The sequence below is a fragment of the Gossypium arboreum genome, chromosome 9 (genome assembly GCF_025698485.1).
Source record: "Gossypium arboreum isolate Shixiya-1 chromosome 9, ASM2569848v2, whole genome shotgun sequence".
NCBI classification, from domain to species: domain Eukaryota; kingdom Viridiplantae; phylum Streptophyta; class Magnoliopsida; order Malvales; family Malvaceae; genus Gossypium; species Gossypium arboreum.
In genome coordinates this window covers 7,212,224-7,231,550 of record NC_069078.1, presented here as the reverse complement: position 1 = coordinate 7,231,550, position 19,327 = coordinate 7,212,224, and the positions used below count along the sequence as shown (strand labels likewise).

At 32.9% G+C, this 19,327-nt stretch overlaps 1 protein-coding gene across 2 annotated transcripts; it reads left to right on the top strand.

The window, feature by feature from the left end:
- Positions 1–7,635: 7,635 nt before the first annotated feature.
- LOC108454021 (translation factor GUF1 homolog, mitochondrial) lies at positions 7,636–12,136 on the top strand. Of its 2 annotated transcripts, none has more exons than XM_017752310.2 (12): positions 7,636–8,077; positions 8,376–9,126; positions 9,240–9,396; positions 9,531–9,585; positions 9,665–9,732; positions 9,837–9,941; positions 10,024–10,095; positions 10,505–10,618; positions 10,944–11,084; positions 11,162–11,221; positions 11,313–11,504; positions 11,946–12,136. In XM_017752310.2, the coding sequence occupies exons 1-11, from the start codon at positions 7,775–7,777 to the stop codon at positions 11,476–11,478; spliced, it is 1,992 nt and encodes a 663-aa protein (XP_017607799.1). In that variant the 5' UTR covers positions 7,636–7,774; the 3' UTR covers positions 11,479–11,504; positions 11,946–12,136. The 2 variants fall into 2 exon arrangements, with proteins under 2 accessions (XP_017607799.1, XP_017607800.1); XM_017752311.2 differs by having other exon boundaries at positions 11,938–12,136.
- Positions 12,137–19,327: the final 7,191 nt, after the last annotated feature.

Genomic DNA, 19,327 nt, shown 5'->3' with positions numbered 1-19,327 from the left:
AAGACAGATTAATTAATTAAGAGCCTATTTTCTTAATTAAAGGGTTAATTTAATTTTAATACAAAATAGATCAAAACTAAAAATAAATGGAAAAATAGGCATAACAATTCCGCATAATTTTAATATTTAACTAATAATGTCGATTGAATCTTAATTCGATTAGCATCAATATTATTATGCATCAATATTATTATTGGTGACAGTGAGTTCAAATGCGCTAAAGCGTACTATCCTCCTAATTAAGAGTTGTAGAGAATATATATCCAACATCTGTGCAGATGATAGTAATTTTCATGATTACACATTCATAGTAGAGCAAGTGACTCTTCCTCAATCAGGCTTAGGCAGAATAAAAAAAAATGCGCTCCTTGTCATTAAATTAATGTGTTTGCTCGTGGTAATTGTGGCGTCTCGAGAGAATTGATAATTGCATCTTTGAGGCATTTGTTAGTACTAGTACATCTGAGAATTCTTAATTAGTTGGTTATAAATAACCTCAGGACTATGGAACAAAGGATTATCCTGGACACCTACTCCGAGGTATTGGCGGTGATTCTCAAATATTACAAATAGAATGCAATATGATGAGATAGAATGCAATAGAAACAAAGACAGAGAAAATAAATATTACACATCCATAATAGAGCAAACAAGTTATGAAATAGAACAACATATTACTCCACAGCAATCCTTTCTTTTGCCAAGTATGTAAATGACATAAGTTCAAACTTTATAACCCCTATACCGACCTTCAATATTATTTTAATAAAAAAGATATAATTAAATATATAATATAAAATGCATCCTAACATTTAGCTTAATATTGGAAACATACTTTCCATACTTGAATTAGTTACAATCCTCATATATATTAAAATATATTTTACTTGGATAAATAAATTTCTATTTTTATTAGATAATTTTGGTTAATTGGGTTATCTAATGTGATTTGTACTTAAACATGTACAAATATATTAAAATGAGATTAAGTATCTATGAGTTTTTCCTTTTAATAATTTTAAGTCCTCGTCAAATGTATGAAAACAACATGGTGGACCATATCTGCGAAGTTACTTGTTGGACTCAGTTTGATATAAAACATTTTAAATCTAAATCAGTTACTTTTCAATTTTGACTAAATTAAAATATAATTGGGTCATTTTAAATAATAAATGGAAATTTCAAACTCAACAATATAAGTAATAAACAAGTAAAGTTGAGTCAAAGTATATGGAAGATCTTTTATTAAGAGTTGGGTTACGTTTTCCCTTCTCTACTAAAAAAATAGGTAAATTAGTTCTTATACATTAGATTAAATTATTTATTTTTACTGTTAAAAAACGGTCTCTGTATATTATCATTAGTTACACATGCCACTATTTGGTTATTTTGTTAGCCATGCTAGTTTTTAATAGTAGAAATTAATGAAAATTTTAATAGAAATGATCAGTGTACTCTTTGATTTAATATACTGAAATTAAGTAGAGTGGACAAAATGTAATATGTCATTTAATACAGTGACTTCTATGATATTTTTATCACATACAAACACTAAGGGTGGGTTTGGGGCGGCGGTGCGGTGCGATGAGATACGGTGCGATGCGTTTAGCTTACTTTTTGTCTCACGCTACAGTATCGCTACAGTATCCAATCTCACTGCCACCGCTGTTTTTACACTGACCGCAGGTAAACGTACCGCTCATCCAAACTCACCTTAAATCATATAACTCATGGATGTGATTTGTTTTAAGTCCTTATCAATTTATGCACATGTAAAAATTTGAAATTCAAAGAGAGAGAATATTATTGTAAATATTTTTTTTGAACAATCTCAATATATGTTTTGACCATATCCTCTTTAACACAATGCTTAGAACTGTTCATATCCCCTCCTCAACCCATAAATAGGAGGACAATATGCTTCAGCACACTCGAATCACATCCTCCTATATTGACAATAATACCCATACTAATCAAGTTAAGACTCAATCGTAAATATTAAAATTTGTTAAACCATGATTTTGATAAAAATACAAAATTTCCCCCAAACATAAATCAAAGAGTTGTTTCTAAAATCATATTAATGTTAGAGACCTATAAAGAAAAGATGATAGCGGTAGGTCTTCCATTAAATACATTGGGAAACTATGAAGAAAGTGTGGAATTTGGAAAGACTTGAAAAAGTGGGAAATTTGAAGTGGTCAAAGCTAAAAATTTTGATTATTTAGTCCCTAATATAATTTCCTAGGTTTTTCATTACAAAATTCCAATAGAGATATTGATGACTTTACTTGAAATTTAAAGCAGAATCAATGCAATACCATAATTGTACTAGAAGAACACATTTATTTTTGTATTTTTTAATATTAAAGATAAAATAAACATTATTATTATTAGTTTTCTTTATGGAATATAAGTTTTAAGTATTTAATTGCAATTTTTATTCTTTTAGGTTTAAATATATTAGAGGTTCTTGTACTATTTTGTAATTTAAAATTTAATCCTTATATTTTAATTTTGAGGCATTCAGTCGTTGTACTTTTTATTTAAAAACATTGATGTCTTCATTCAATTTTTCAATTATAAAGAGACAAAATAACTTTTGGCCCTCAATATTTTATAGTTTTTTGTTGATTTGGTCCTCACTCTTTAAAAGAACATAAAATTATAAAATAAAATAAAAATTTATTTAAAATAAATGTTTTATTTTAAAAAATAAAACTCTTTAAAATTAAAAAATCATTTATAAAATTCATAAACTCATAAAAAGTCAAAAAAATTAAAAACTCAATAATATTAAAATTAAATTTGAAAATTTATTTTAATTTAATTCAAAATTTATATTAAAAATTTGATTTAATATTAATTCAACCAACTAGTCACCTTATCACCAGTCAAGAAGTCAATAAAAATAACTTTTAGTCACCTTATCACCAGTCAAGAAGTCAATAAAATAACTTTTTTTGAAATGTTGAAACTTTTATATGACTTTTAAATTTTAAATGTTTTTAAAAGATTATAATTTTAAAATATTTTAGGATTTTTATTGAAAATAAAAGACTAAAAAGTTGTTCTTATTATTAAATAAATAATAAAGAAAGCAAGAGAACAAAAAGAGGAGAGCAAATAAGAAGTACTTATTTTTATTTTTATTGATCGATACAATCTTATAAAATTTTTCAAAGTCTATATTTATAGGTATAATAAGTGTAAATGAAATAAAACTCTACTTCTAATTATTATCAGAATCCTAAAGGACATCAAATTTATTTTTATTTTGATGGACATCCACTTGATAATAAAATACATATGTTGATTGAGTTTTAGCTCGATTAGTATTAGTGTTGTTGTCAATGGAGGAGGATGTGGATTCGAGTGCGTTTTAACGCATTATCCTACTATTTATAGGTTGGGAGGGGTTATGAGTAGTTTTAGACATTGTGTCAAGAAAACGTAGATATAACCAAAATCTATAATGAGATTATTTAAAAAAACTTATAATGGTTCTATCTTTTTATAATTACAAAATTGGATGAAGGGATGGATATTTTTAAATAAAAATCCAAGTATTCAATGTCTCAAAATTAAAATACTCAGAAATTTTTAATATATATATATATATATATATAAAGGCCTTTGGGGTGTGTTTATGTGAGAAATTTGTACTAGGGATTTTATTTGTATCAAAGTTTTCAAGTTTCTAAAATGAATTTATTTGTTTAGGTAAATATGTTAGAGAATTTTAAAATTTATGAGTAATTTCAAGAGAGAATTTTAATAGCTCAAATTCTTTTTCAAATTCCACCTAAATAGGTGTTTTTTTATTTTTATAATTCATCATAATTTTATTCGATTTAATACATATGATTTCACTATAAGATGACAAACTTAAACTTCAAAAACTATTTTTGTTTAATTATAACATATATATTTTATAACTTATTTTTAAAATAAATTATTTATCCAACCAAAGCAATTGCTAGCATTTAAAAAAAAAAACTCAAAATTTTTAAAATTTTTCATCCAAACACTCTTTAACGTATTAACAGTACTTAGAATTACTCACAATTTCACTTCAACCTTTAAATAAGAGGATAAATGTGTTTCAACGAGCTAAAATCTACATAAACCCACATCCTCTTATATTAATAACAATACCGATACACTTTTAACATCCTTTTTTTGAACAATCTCATTATAAGTTTTGATCATATCTACTCTTTTTAACACAATGCCTAAAACTACCCATAGCCCCTCTCCAACCCATAAATAAGAGGATAATACGCTTCAACATACTCGAACCCATGTCCTCTTGCATTGGCATCAATACATATATTGATATGTAATACACAGAGTCTTTTTAGAGTCAAACTCAATTTATTTTATTATGTAATATGAAATGTTTTATTTAAATTTGATCATAAACGGATGAATTAATTCTCTTATGAATTCATTTTATAGAAAATGATTTCTCTTATGAATTATTAAGGTAATAAATATATATTTTAAAGTAAAAGTAAAATTATTAAGAAAATTTTATAAAGTATATTTTATTTTATTTTAATTATAAATAAAATTATATAAATATTTTGTTAATATTAAAATAAATTCAGTGGTATTTCATATTAGATTGTGCTTTGGAAAGTAACCTTTTACTATCCGAACTTAAGAAGGTTAACAATTAGAGTATTAAAGACATCCACTCTATACATTCTATAATGATGACTTAATGGCAAGTTTAATACCTTATAAATACTTCCAAGGATAAGGAAGAAATGATCAATTTCTTAAGATACCAGGCCTCCACTTTGGGCCAGTTCTGCATTGCTTTTCAAAAGATTTCCGGCTCCAAAAGCACTTTTGAAAGAAAAGTCATGTAACAATGCTACTTTTACTGAAATTTTAGCTTTTCAGAAGTACTTTTGAAAAGCACTTCTGAAAAGGAGAAGCTAAAATTTTTAGCTTTTCCTCTCCTAAAAGCACTTTTAGTGCTTAATTACTTTTTCACCTCTCCAATAATATAGTACTTCTCATTTTTTTCTTGGTACTCAATTACAAATGTGTTAAAATCATTAATTAAAAATAATTTCTTTAAAATACTAATTATAAATATTTAATAGTTATATTTAAATATTTAAAATATAGTTTATATATTCTAATTAAATTTTATAAATAATTAATATTTATTGCTTAAAATATTTAAAATTTATATTTTATTTATTAAAATATTAACAAGAAGTTATATAATTTTTTATATTCTTACTAAAATATAATAATATTAACTAATTTAAATATTATTTAAATATATATTTGTTACTTGATAATAACATGTCTAAAATAGATATTTTATTTCTCAAAAAGTACTTTTTGAAAGTAATGTTAAACACTCAAATTTTAAACAAAATTTTTCAAAAGTACTTTTCAAAAGCACTTTTCCACGGCACTTTTTAAAAGCACTTTTCAAAAACATTACCAAACTAGCCATTTATTAACTCACTCTTAACCTCCAGCCTTTATATTCCTTTCATCCTCATTCTTTGTAACCTTGGGCTTTCCACCTTGACTAGGTGAATTGGCTCTCACAACATCCACAACTCTTTCTATTGGAAAAAGTCTAATTTAAAATAATTTTTTTTGTGAAAATTAAAAATTTAAAGATCAAATGATTTGTGATATTTATAGCAATAATTCTAGCTTTCAATCGAACGATCTTCTCTGTTATTCTCATACTATGAATCGATCTAAATATGAATTCGAATAACCACAAATCCAACACACAAGTAAAAATAAATTTTGAGTCATTCTCTGCAAAATCTAGCTACAATGCAATGCTTTTATTTTCGGTGGCTAAAGACAAATTGAGGGTTTGATTAAAAGAGCAACAAAAGGTGCTGGTGAGTTTTTTGCTTTGGCAGCTTCTATTAAATTTCCATTGGGTTCCTCCAGCTCTTGGTTGTTTCAAATTCAATACGGACAGGTCTTCATTTGGGAACCCTGGAAAAGATGCCATAACTATTATCCTAATGTGAAGTTATGTAATTCTATTTTATCTCCGCTTATTGATGAATGCAGGATGCTCCCTGCTGCTATGGTTTTAAGATATATTTCAAAAAAGGAACAAGTGTTCGGACGCTATTATTTAATTAAAGGTTAATTTTAATATTTATTAAAGATTGATGTAAATTTTCAATTTGGATTCAAACTTAATTAGATGGATTGTTGTATGAATCTAACAAATTTATGATTTTTATGCTTTCTAAATATATGTTGTATTGTTGATTCTCAACTCAATGTAAAAATTTTCTTCAACTCATGAATAGATTTTTCTAGAATTTTCCAAATGCACACCAATGTTTTGAAAATCATATTTTAGGCTAATTTAGTAGGTGTTTTATTATTAAAAATATTTTATATTTTCATATTTCAATTTAAAGTAATTTGTTTAGCTAGTTACTCGTTTCATTTTGGTCATCCAAAATGAGATTTTTGTAATTTGATCACCTAATTTTTAGGGTGCTTTCATTTTAATCACTAAACGTTAAATCTTTAACAACGGTCAACTGTACACATCACATAATATTTACACTTTCATTTTGGTCACCTAAAATATATTTTTTTAAGTATTGAATGGAGTAAAAAAAATCAAAGATTAAAGTGAAAAAATAGTAGAAACTAAATAACAATGAATTAAAGTGAAAAAGTCATAGTTTTTTTCCTCACTTCCTTTTTTTTTTTGTCGAAACTAAGGTGTCCATCGCCAGTAATAATGACTACTTTGTTGCAGGTGCTCTCTGAAGAGGTATGAAATGTGCTCCATTCCCATAGATGAAGATTGAACCTCCAACATCATGGTTAAGAGATGAGGAGAGCACCCACAACATTACACCTCATGATTTTTACCCAAACAAAACTCATAATTTTTCATCACTTCTTTACCCAAACAAAGAACAAACATTTAATTTAATTAATTACAAGTATATTTTCCTTTATTTTTAGCTTAGCATGAAAGATTCAAGATTATATAATCAACAAAATTTTAAGTTTCATAAACAATTATTAAATATGAGGTCATGAGTTGATTTTATTAAGGATAATCTCGAATCGTAAAATATAATTTTAAAATTTAAAATGAGAATAAACTAATTAATTTTAATATTATAGTAACAAATCGATTTAATAATGAATAAAAATTTCAAAAATTTATTTGATTTATTTTAATGTTTTGAAATTTAATATTTTAATATTAAAAAATTTAGACTTGAAAATAGGATAAACAAGTACAATTTGACAATTTTTGTATTTTATTTTAATTTCTACCTTTTTTCACTTTAATTTTTAATTTTTTTTCCTCCAATCAATACTTAAATTTTTTTTTTTGAGTGACCAAAATGAAAGCAGCCTAAAAATTGGGTGACCAAAATGAAAGTATAAACATGATATAGTGTGTATGACTAACTGACGTTAGAGATTTAACGCTTGAGTGACTAAAATGAAAGTGACCTAAAAGTTAAGTGACCAAATTGTAAGGGTTTCATTTGAAGTGACTGATATAAAATTTTCCAAAAAATTAGGTGACCAAATAGGAATTTACCCTCAAATTTTCAAAGTAATTTACAACTCCAAGAAGACAAGGTAAAAATTGGTATTGAGACAAAAATGAAAAGAGAAACGACGGCGTGTTCTGCGTGGTGTAACCAAAATTTATTTCGAAGAGTGGTGCAGGCTATACCATCGTTCTCTCTCTCTCTCCCGCAAAGCTCTCTAAAACCCTCAAATGGGTTCCTTATTCAGAGCTTCAAAAACCCTTAAACCTCGAAAATACTTATCTCCCTTTTATTCAATCAACAACCCATTTGATGCTTTTGGATTAAGTCAAAGATTTTGCTCTCATTCTCGTCAAAACAGCAAAGAATCTGCTCCAATAGATTTGAGTCGATACCCAATTGAAAAAATTAGGAACTTTTCAATTATAGCCCATGTTGATCATGGAAAGTCTACTTTAGCTGATAGACTGTTAGAGCTTACTGGGACAATTAAGAGAGGCCACGGTCAGCCTCAGTATCTTGACAAGTTACAGGTAAATTTTATTGTTTAGATTAAGACTTCTTTATTTGGATTAAGACCTGAAATGTGTGTGCGTGGTTTTTTAAAGATTTTTTTATTGCTTTTCAAATGGTTCTTAGTTTTGAGAAGTTGATTAAAAGGCCAGCTATTGACATTGCAATTATTGTTTAAAGAGAAACTAGAATCGGGTGTTTGTTATTTTTTCATATGAACGTTAATTTGGTTTACATTGTAAAAAAGAAAACGAAAGGATTGAGTTTAGCTTTGGTTTAAAGGTGTAAACTTGATGATAATTTTTCTGATGTTATTAGGTAGAGAGAGAAAGGGGAATAACAGTTAAAGCTCAAACGGCGACTATGTTCCACAAATACAAGCTCCATGGATGCAATGATGGTAATATTGATGAACCATCAACGTTTCTGCTAAATCTGATCGACACACCGGGACATGTGGACTTCAGTTATGAGGTGTCTAGATCTCTGGCAGCCTGCCAAGGTGCTCTTTTGGTTGTTGATGCAGCCCAAGGTGTTCAAGCACAAACTGTTGCAAATTTTTATCTCGCTTTTGAATCTAACCTGACTATAATCCCTGTCATAAACAAGATTGACCAGCCTACTGCTGACCCTGATCGTGTCAAAGCTCAGTTAAAATCAATGTTTGATCTTGACCCTAGTGATGCCCTTTTAACATCTGCTAAAACAGGGCAGGGGCTTGAGCATGTCCTTCCAGCAGTCATAGAGAGGATTCCTCCCCCTCCTGGAAGCAGCAGTTCACCTTTACGTATGCTTCTGTTGGATTCCTATTATGATGAATACAAAGGTGTAATTTGCCATGTTGCTGTTGTTGATGGTGCATTACGTAAAGGTGATAAGATTTCGTCTGCTGCAACTGGTCAAACTTATGAAGTGTTGGATATTGGGATCATGCATCCAGAACTTACTCCCACTGGAGTCCTTCTAAGTGGTCAAGTTGGATATGTGGTGACTGGCATGCGTTCCACAAAAGAGGCGCGTATTGGGGACACGCTATATCACACTCGGGCTACTGTAGAGCCCCTTCCCGGTATATCATCAGGCTTCATCTTTTGTTATTTTTTGATACACTGTACTTCCTATTTCCTTTTTTATTCAAAATAGACACCCTTTTTTTATATTTGCTATGCTTCTAAATCGCAGGTTTCAAACCCGCAAAACATATGGTGTTTTCTGGTCTCTATCCTGCAGATGGATCTGATTTTGATGCACTTAACCATGCTATAGAGAGACTAACATGCAATGATGCCAGCGTCTCTATTACTAAGGAGAGTAGCACAGCACTTGGACTGGGTTTTAGGTGTGCTGTCTTATATTTTGTGACTTATCTCTAAGTGCCAATAGTCAAACAGTTTTCTTCTACTATTTAATTATGGAGACTTGCATTGTTATAATGGAATAATTTGTAGTGCGTCTCCTGTATTCCTCCTGCAGGTGTGGGTTTTTAGGCTTACTTCACATGGATGTTTTTCATCAAAGACTTGAACAGGTAATTTTCCCCATTTTTTCCTTTAGAAAAATATTCTTTCTCTATTTGCATGTCATAACAGTTTGTATTATGGACGTAGGAGCATGAAGCTCATGTCATTTCCACTGTTCCAACTGTTCCTTATATTTTTGAGTATTCTGATGGAAGGTACATACTATGGTGGCCTTTTTCAATCTTTATTTGGAGAGAAATAGGCTTAGTGAAGTTGGTTTTGAGTTTTGACATGTTTTATATATCTTGATCTTATGTAGTAAGGTAGAAGTTCAGAATCCTGCTGCATTGTCCTCAGATCCCAAGAAACGAGTTACAGCTTGTTGGGAACCTACTGTGATAGCAACTATTATTATTCCTAGTGAGTAAGCTCCCGTACCCCTTTGCTATCTATTTTCTGCAGCATGAAAAGGTTTTATCCTTTTAGGTGTTTTTGCTTTCTTGTAGGTATGTGGGGCCTGTTATTACACTTTGCTCGGAGCGGAGAGGCCAACAGCTGGAGTACTCATTCATTGACAGGTGATTTTTGCCATTGCGATTTCTTTAATCTTTGCTTTTCTAACTCGTCAGTGGTAATCTTCGATAAAATGGTTTCTACTTATCTTTGCATTAATGCAGAAAAATCTACTGGTTCATTCTCATGTTTGAATTAATCAATGAAATATTAAATTATATGATGTGGAAATTCAGGTTCTTTATTCTTAGTTGTAGCTGTGCATTCAACGAATATTCTGAAACATTCTTCTTTTTTTTTCTCCATCTTCCATCAATTTAGCAAGTTAGGTATTAATATAATTTTAAGCTGAAATCCACTTGGGCATTTTTGTTCATTAGATTAGAAGGATTAGAAGTTTTAAATTTTTACCACTGAGAAAATGCCATGTCATAAGCTTTCCAGTACTCATGCACAGCCATTCCTTTTATGCAGTCAACGGGCTTTTATGAAGTATCGGCTACCTCTGAGGGAAATTGTTGTCGACTTTTACAATGAGTTGAAAAGTATAACATCTGGATATGCCTCCTTTGATTATGAAGATTCAGAGTAAGATTCTTTCTGCCTTTTTCTCTCGCAAATATGCTGTTTAATGTCCTATAATAGCACTTTGGGGAGCAAGTGGTGAAACATAGAACTGGTTTCTGCTAGATAGATTTCCTGATTACCTCGGACTGCTAGCAATGAGTATTGTCTCTTGATCTGGCCTAAATTTTCAGTGAAATCTCCAAAGTGCTGGTCCTCTGGCATTTTACACACTTCTGATTGGACATTCAATGTCATGAAACCTTTGCTGACATATTTTTTTCCTATGCCTCCAACAACAGGAGTCTCTTACTTCCTATTATTGACATGTCATTGATGTTCTTTACAGATACCAACAATCTGATTTGGTAAAACTTGATATCCTCTTAAATGGGAAGCCAGTTGATGCCATGGCGACAATTGTTCACTCTTTGAAGGCACAACGAGTTGGTCGTGAACTGGTGGACAAGCTTAAGAAATTCATCGACAGGTCTGTTGTTTTAAAGTCTAGTATGAGTTTCACATGAATTAGATTATTGTTAATACTGATGGTCCAATTCTGATTAGGCAAATGTTTGAGATAATCATACAAGCTGCAATTGGATCAAAGGTTATTGCAAGGGAGACGTAAGTGATGTGTCTTTCATTCCTTAAGTTTCTTAAAAATTTTAACTACTATATAATGTTCATTGGTTAAGCCTTTATTTACTGGATTCAGAATCTCAGCAATGAGAAAGAATGTCCTCGCAAAGTGTTATGGTGGGGATGTTACTCGAAAGAGGAAGCTTTTGGAGAAACAAAAGGAAGGAAAGAAGCGAATGAAGCGAGTTGGTTCTGTTGACATACCTCAAGAAGCTTTTCATCAACTGCTGAAGGTGTCATAGTGTAGACTATGTCAGCAATGGTGCTGGTAAGTTCCAATTGGTTAAATCCAACCTGAAGTTTGTAGTGCATGTATTCTCTTGTGCCAGTGGCAGCAAAGGTCTTCATGTATGCAGTTTTCTTTGTCATGCATGCTAATGATAGGGAGTTTTCCTTGCAACCTCAAATTTTGATGATTTAGTGAAGAGGACATTTGAAACTGTTTTGGGATAGTTGTAGCTATACCTTAAGTTATGCCTCATAGGCTTAGTTTCACAATTCATACCAACCTGTAAGGTATTTGATCCCTTCGGGCTATTGGGTCTTAAAAGGTGTCTCACAGGTTATGATGTGAAGCTATCACTATCAAACTCTAGAAGAAGTTCATGGTTGACACTCAAGCACTTAATAACTCCGGAGTAGGAAATTGTTGTAGCCATGCATGTATAACTTAAGTAAGTTTCAAAACTAATCTTCTTCAGGATTTTAGGCACATGAAGAAAGGTAGAAAGGTTCAGATCATACAATAATACTGTGAGGAAACCTGGTTGCAAAAGCTGTTGGAAAATCTGAAGCAGTAAAGATGCATTGGCTGTATTTACATGTTTATGCCTTGTAATAAACTGCCGTTGTTTGTTGGATAGGGATCATAATTAAATTGATTAACCTTTTCATGCTTAATGATGATTTGTTTATTTTCGTAGCAATGTAAGATTAATAGTAATTACTACAATGGTACTGTAATGGGCCAATTTAGCCTGAGCCCAAAACCCAAAAATAAACAAAAATAAAGTCCAAAATAATTAACAGTCCAAATGTTATCGACCCAATTTACAAACCGAAACTTAAAACCCAAAATACAAAAACCTTAAGCCCAATCTTATGGCCCACAGCCTAAATGATTACGGCAGAAACAGAAACCCTAGGCACGCCATTGCCTCCGTGCCACATCAACACCTTTATGACTTACGCACCCATACCTCTACAGTTGGCCTTCGTATCTACAAGCAAGACAGCACAACAACAGAAACAATAGCAAAAAACAAACAAACAAAAATTTTGTAACAAAGTAGTGTAATTTCGACTATAAACGCCACGAACACAATGTATTCTCTCCCTTTTTTTTTACGAACATACACAGAGTAATCAAAAACAGAAAAAAGAATTAAAAGGTGGTCTTTTATTCTACATTTTTTTTCATTTCTTATTTTGCTTATTTTTCTTTTTAAAGAGAAAACAAAAAATAAAAGAAAAAGTCTAACCTTAGTTTTTTTTTTTGTGTTTTCGCTGCTGTGGAGGTCGAGGTTTGTCCTTTTCGATAAAAAACGATCCTTTTTAGGCTTGGGGAGTCGAAAAGTAAAAAATGACCTTTTTTTGATTTTTCAGCCACTGTGGACGGCGACGTCATCGCCGGCAACAGGCGGCTGCCACGGTGGTCTGGCGACTGGAGCATGGCCGGCCAAGAGGATTGAGAGAGGGGAGAGTTTTTTTCTTTTGCTTTGAAAGAAAAGGTTGGAATGTTTTTTTTAGGCTATAGGAAATGATGCTGTTTAAGGCTGATTCTAGTAGCCTTAAAATGGAACTGTTTTTGCCTTTAACCTAGCGGCTGACCCGAGATTCGACCTGTCCGCTTGGAGGATCCGCGTGTTTTTAGTTATTTGCATTAGACCCCTCCGCTTTTTTGGCCCCTTGCAAAAAGGTGTTGATTCACGTTTGATTACTAAATAGATAGATTGCCATGGAGAACGAATTTTTTGATAAAGTGGAAGATAATGCGGCTGTCCGAATATGGTCAGAGAAAATGCAATTAGAGAAATGTGATAGTTTGGTAAAAGGGTACACATTGAAATTATGGAACTTCACTCGTATCAGCGTGACACAAAACGATCTCTAGGAATTGAAAGAGATATAGGTCTGTTGGGACGATGAGATCAAGCAGCTATTTTCTTGTAATTATGGTGATCTGCCCTAGTTACTCAACATCAAGGTGGACAAACACTTGTTTTGAGTTCTGGCTCAATTTTGAAATTCTGCCAACAACTGTTTTACTTTTGGAAAGATAGATTTGGTGCCTACTGTGGAAGAGTATACAGTATTGCTTCGTTTTTCGAAGATTCAAGCTGACAAGGCCTATTTTAGAGTTGTCAATGTCCTGACCTTCGTAAAAAAGTTAATGAATATAATGAGAATAAGTGAATAATAGGTGGCGGCTCGGATTAAGCAAAAAAGAGAAAGCAAATGTATTCCTTGAAAAAGTTTGCGAGATTTGATTTTGGCACACCCAGATATGAAGAAAAAGGTCGACGTCTTTGCTTTGAGCATTTACGGGTTGATGGTTTTCCCTAAAGTGTTAAGGCACGTAGATGAGGTGGTTTTAGATTTGTTCGACCAATTTGATAAGAGGGTCATGTCTATTCCCGCAATTTTTGCTGAAACATTTAGATCTTTGAATGCATGTCATAGAGCGGGGGAGGGAAGATTCATCGAATGTGCGTAACTATTGCTAGCTTAGTTTCACAGTTATTTCTGGAAAGTAGACAGTTTCTTATCGGGTATTCCCCGAGAATTATTCTCAAAAGAAATAATTGCTATACTGACGCGGGATGACATATCAGAGGAAAAATGGATAGCGATCCTCCAAAATCTCCAAGAAGAGGACGTCGAGTGGAGAGCCCCTTAGATGGTCTTTGATGATATTCTGTACTGGTGTGGGGACCTTGACTGGGTCCCTCTACTTGAGATTTGGGTGGCTGTCGGATATGCTCTTCTACTGGTGTTGAGGCAATACAGATCGAGATAGTTCAGACCAGTAACACAGGGGTTAGCTCAATGCGAGTTTTTATATAAGGGTGATAACTACAAGAAAAAAGGTTCGAGAAATGTCTAATGCTTGGAACTAGACCCGTCGGATGAAAAGATTTGCTGCAGTTCCAATGACGACCCACGATTATAATGGGTGGTGGAGTAAAAAAATCAATGACAATATTCTCGGGCCAAGTCAAGAAAGTGCTCGATCGATGTAAGAATACTTGCAAGTGGTTCTATCCGAGCTAGAGATCATAAAGTAGGATTTTGAAAAGAGTAATTCGGAGCGAGGAAAGAGAATAGGACAACTGGAGGAGGAAAAAATACATTTTAAATTAGATGTTAATATTCAGAAGCTAAAGGCCGAGAAATTGAGAAAGGGAAAGAATAAGGCCGAAGAAGATTTGGATAGCTTGAAAACGAATTATAAAAAGTTGCGTTTATCGATGAGAATCGTCGGATTAGGGAAAACGTCAAAACAATGGCAACAAGAGATTCAAGAAGAAAGGATTAGAGCTGATAGATAGGAGAGAAAATTTTAAGATTTTCAGGTTCGAAAAGAGGCCCTAGAAAAGAGTTTGTCAGGAAGTCGAAGTGAAAAAATTGAATTAAAGGTTAGAGTAGAAGAATTAGAAATGTTGCTTCATCAGTATCGTAGTCGCAACTTTGCAATTGAGCTAAAGGCGAGCTTAAAGAAGATTAAAGAGATGAAAAGAAAGATAGAAGAACTTGAGATTGAATTACAAAACTGCGAACTCTAGGTTGAACTCCTTTAAGCAAATGATGAGTTTTGGAAAGAGCAATTCCACCATTTTTAAGATCAAGTTAGGGATAGATATTATATTATGGGTGAAGCTATGGCTCAGATACGAGAGGTGGTCGATTATTTACAGACCCTAGCAGGTGAGGTTGACATGCTAAATGTGAAATATGAATTAGAATCGGATCGGGGCCGAGAGCTAGCTTGACTTTTTAAGAAAGTCAAAGCTTTAAGCATTAGGGCAAAGCCATATATGTAATCTGTTTTATGTGAAGAATTTTGTTTTTTAGTAAAATTATTCTAAATGGAATAAATCAGAATCGACATCTTGTTTGCATTCATCCCATGCATTTGTATTATATTGCATCATATGCATTAAATTTTATAAAAGGGCCTTAACTAATTAAAAATTATTTCAGTTAATCTGGAAACCGACAAAAGTCTATCAACTAAGCATCGTTATGGTACTAGTGCTAAAACTAAAGTAATTGACCAAAAATTAGAAAGAGTAGAACAGATTTAAAGAGATATGCAAGATCAGCTGCAAATACAGATGCAAGAATAATTGGCCAAAATTCAATAAGACATGAGAGATTAGATGCTAGAATCCCAAAGGAATATGATGAATTAATTAACCCATTTGTTAATTGGATGGCTAAAAAAAAGAAAGAGTCCTATGGTCAATTCCGGGAACGATAACGAGGACCTTGCTTATCCTCTAGTCTTTACCCCAACAAACACCCAAGCACAACCAAATACATATCCACAAAGGGTGTCCGTTAACATCAGGCCCCAATATTAGACAAGTGCCTTTGAACAAATAAGCTTCCCGACAGGTTTAGGCTCCAACCCAGGAGACAATTCAGCAAATCCCGTTGTCTCTGATCTTGATGATATAGCAGAAATAGAAAAGGCGAGAGTGGAACTTCCAAAACAACTTGAAGATCGATGCAGATGGCTAGAAGAGAAATTTAAGGCATTGGAAAACGTTAATTGCCATTGTGAAATTGATGCTAAAGACTTAAGCCTGGTTCCAGATCTAGTACTCCCGCCCAAATTTAAGACCTCGAAGTTTGAGAAATATAATGAGATCAGTTGCCCCGAAGCTCACATTAAAATGTTCTGTCGGATGATAACAGGATATGTTGATAATGATTAGTTGTTAATTTACTGTTTCTAAGGCAGCCTGACCGGGGCTGCGACCAAATGGTATAATCAGCTAGGCCATGCCAAAATTAATTAATGGAAGGACCTGGTGCAGGCTTTCATGAAATAATATTTCCACGTAACTAATATGGCACTCGACAGAATCACACTGCAAAACATGGAGAAAAAGCCAAACGTGAACTTTAGGCAATATGCTCAAAGGTGGAGGGAAGTCGCCACGTAAGCCTAGTCACCTCTTTTGGAAAAAGAAGCCACAATACTTTTCATCAACACTTTAAAGGCCCCATTCATTAATCATATGTTGAAAGGCACCACTAAAAGCTCGGATATAATGATGTTCGATGAAATGATTGAAAACGCAGTAAGTAGTTGTAAGGTAGATGCGGGGGAAAGCACCAAAAAATTAGCTCCAAGAGAAAGGGTGAATGAGGTGAATAACGCAAGCACGTATAATAAGGGTTATTCAAAACTAATTACTAGAAGACAATAACCATAACCATCAGGCCCCAAAGACAAGAATTTAACACAAAGACAAATACAGAAAGGCTCCAGTTTACACCCATACTAATGACGTATAGGGAGCTGTATCAGAGCCTATTTGATGTACACGTGGTATCTCCTTTTTACCTAAAATCGATACAACCTTCATTTCTCAAATGGTACGACGCAAATGCACCATGTAAATACTATGCGGGAATCACCGAGCATTCAATTGAAAATTTTGACGCATTTAAAAAGTTAATCGAAAGATTCATAAAAATGGAAATTGTAAAGTTCGACGACCCATTAGGATCATTAGGATCAAATGTAGCAGGAAACTTGTTACCCAATCATGATGACCAATAGGTAAATGAAATAAATGATGGTGGGAGTAAGAAAACCTAATATGATGTTGCGAAAGTTAAAACCCCACTAAGATGAGTTTGGAAAGAGATGGTAAAAAGAGGACTAATCATACTGGATTCAGAGGAGAGATCTGAAGGGATGAAGAACTACTGTGAGTTCCATAATTAGGAGGGGCATAGATCCAAGAATGTATCGAGTTCAGGGCCTTTGTGCAAGACCTGATAGATAATAAAGAAGTCGAATTTTATAAAGATGTCCAATGCTCAAAAGAAAGAAATATATGCTCCTCGGAGGGAGAATCAACAGCGAAGGTCTAGAAAATCAACTACCCAGTGGTCATTTTCTGGACCTTCACTATTGATTCTCCTTTCAACGCGTATATATTTCCTTTTTCTAGGCCTTAGAAATATTCATAAAATTAAATTTTTTTATTATCCATCAAGTCTTGCACTAGGGCCCTGAACTCGATACATTCTTGGATCCCATGCCCCTTCTCATTATGGAACTCACAGTAGTTCTTCATTCCTTCATATCTCTCCTCTGAATACGGTACGATTAGTCCTCTTTTTATCATCTCTTTTCAAACCCATCTTAGTGGGGTTTTAACTTCCGCAACATCATATTTGGTTTTTTTATTCCCACATTTATTTATCCCATTTACTCATTGGTCAGCATGATTGGGTAATGAGTTTCCTGCCACATTTGGTCTTGATGGGTCGTCAAACTTTATAATTTCCATTTTTATGAATCTTTCAATCAACTTTTTAAATGTGGTGCAATTTTTATTTGAATGTCCGGTGATTCTCACATTATATTCGTATTGTGCATTTACATCATACCATTTGAGAAATAGATGTTACATCGGTTTTAAGTAGAAAGGGGATACTACGTGTGCATCAAACAGGCTTTGGTACATCTCCTTATACGTCGTTGGTATGAGTGTGAATTGAAGCTTTTCTGTATTTGTCCTTCTGTTGAATTCTTGTCTTGAAAGCCCTGATGGCTAGTGGTTACTGTCTTCCAGTGATTGGTTTTAAATAACTCTTGTTATATGTGCTTGTGTTATTCACCTCATTCTCTTTTTTTATTAGGGTTAATCTTTTGGTGTTTTCTTCCGCATCTATCTTACCACTCCTTATTGCGTTTTTAATAACTTCGCCGGACATCATTATATTCGAGAAGCTTTTAGTGGCGCTTTCCAACATATAATTGATGAATGGAGCCTTTAAAGTGTTGATGAAAAGTATTATGACTTTTTTTTCCAGAAGAGATGACTAGGCTTACGTGGTGACTTCCCTTCACCTTTGAGCATATTGCCTAAAGTTCTCGCTTGGATTTTTCTCCATGTTTTGCAATATGATTCTGTCGGGTGCCATATCGTTATGTGGCCATATTATTTCATAAAAGCCTGCGCTAGGTTCTTCCATTAATTAATTTCGGTACGACTTAGCTGATTATACCATTTGGTTGCAGCCCCGGTCAGGCTGTCTTAGACACAGTAAATTAATAACTAATCATTATCAACATATCCTGTCATCCTCTGACAGAACATTGTAATGTGAGCTTCGGGGCAACTGGTCCAATTATATTTCTCAAACTTCGGGGTCTTAAATTTGGGCGGGGAGTACTAGATCTGGAATCAGGCTCAAGTCTTTAGCATCAATTCCACAACGGCAATCATCGCTTCTAATGCCTTAAAATTTTCTTTTAGCCATCTGCATCGGTCTTCAAATTGTTTTGGGAGCTACACTCTCGCCTTTTCTATTTTTGCTATATCATCAAGATCAGAGTCAACAAGATTTGCTGGATTGTCTCCTAGGTTGGAGCCTGAACCTGTCGGGAAGCTTATTTGTCCCAAGGCACCTGTCTAATATTGGGGTCTGATGTTAACGGACACCTTTTTTGGATATGCATTTGGTTGTGCTTGGGTGTTTGTTGGGGTAAAGTCTAGAGGATAAGCAAGGTCCTCGTTATCGTTCCCGGAATTGACAATAGGACTCTTTCTTTTTTCTAGCCATCCAGTTAACAAATGGGTTAATTGGTTCATCATATTTTTTTGGGATTCTAGCATCTGATCCCTTATGTCTTGTTAAATTTTGGCCAATTGTTCTTGCATCTGTATTTGCAGCCGATCTTGCATTTCTCTTTGAATCTGTTCTAGCCTTTCCAATCTTTGGTGAATTATTTTAGTTTTGACGCGAGTACCGCAATGATGCTTAATTGATAGACTTTTGTCGGTTTTCAGATTAATTAAAATAATTTTTAATTAATTAAGGTCATTTTGTGAAATGTAA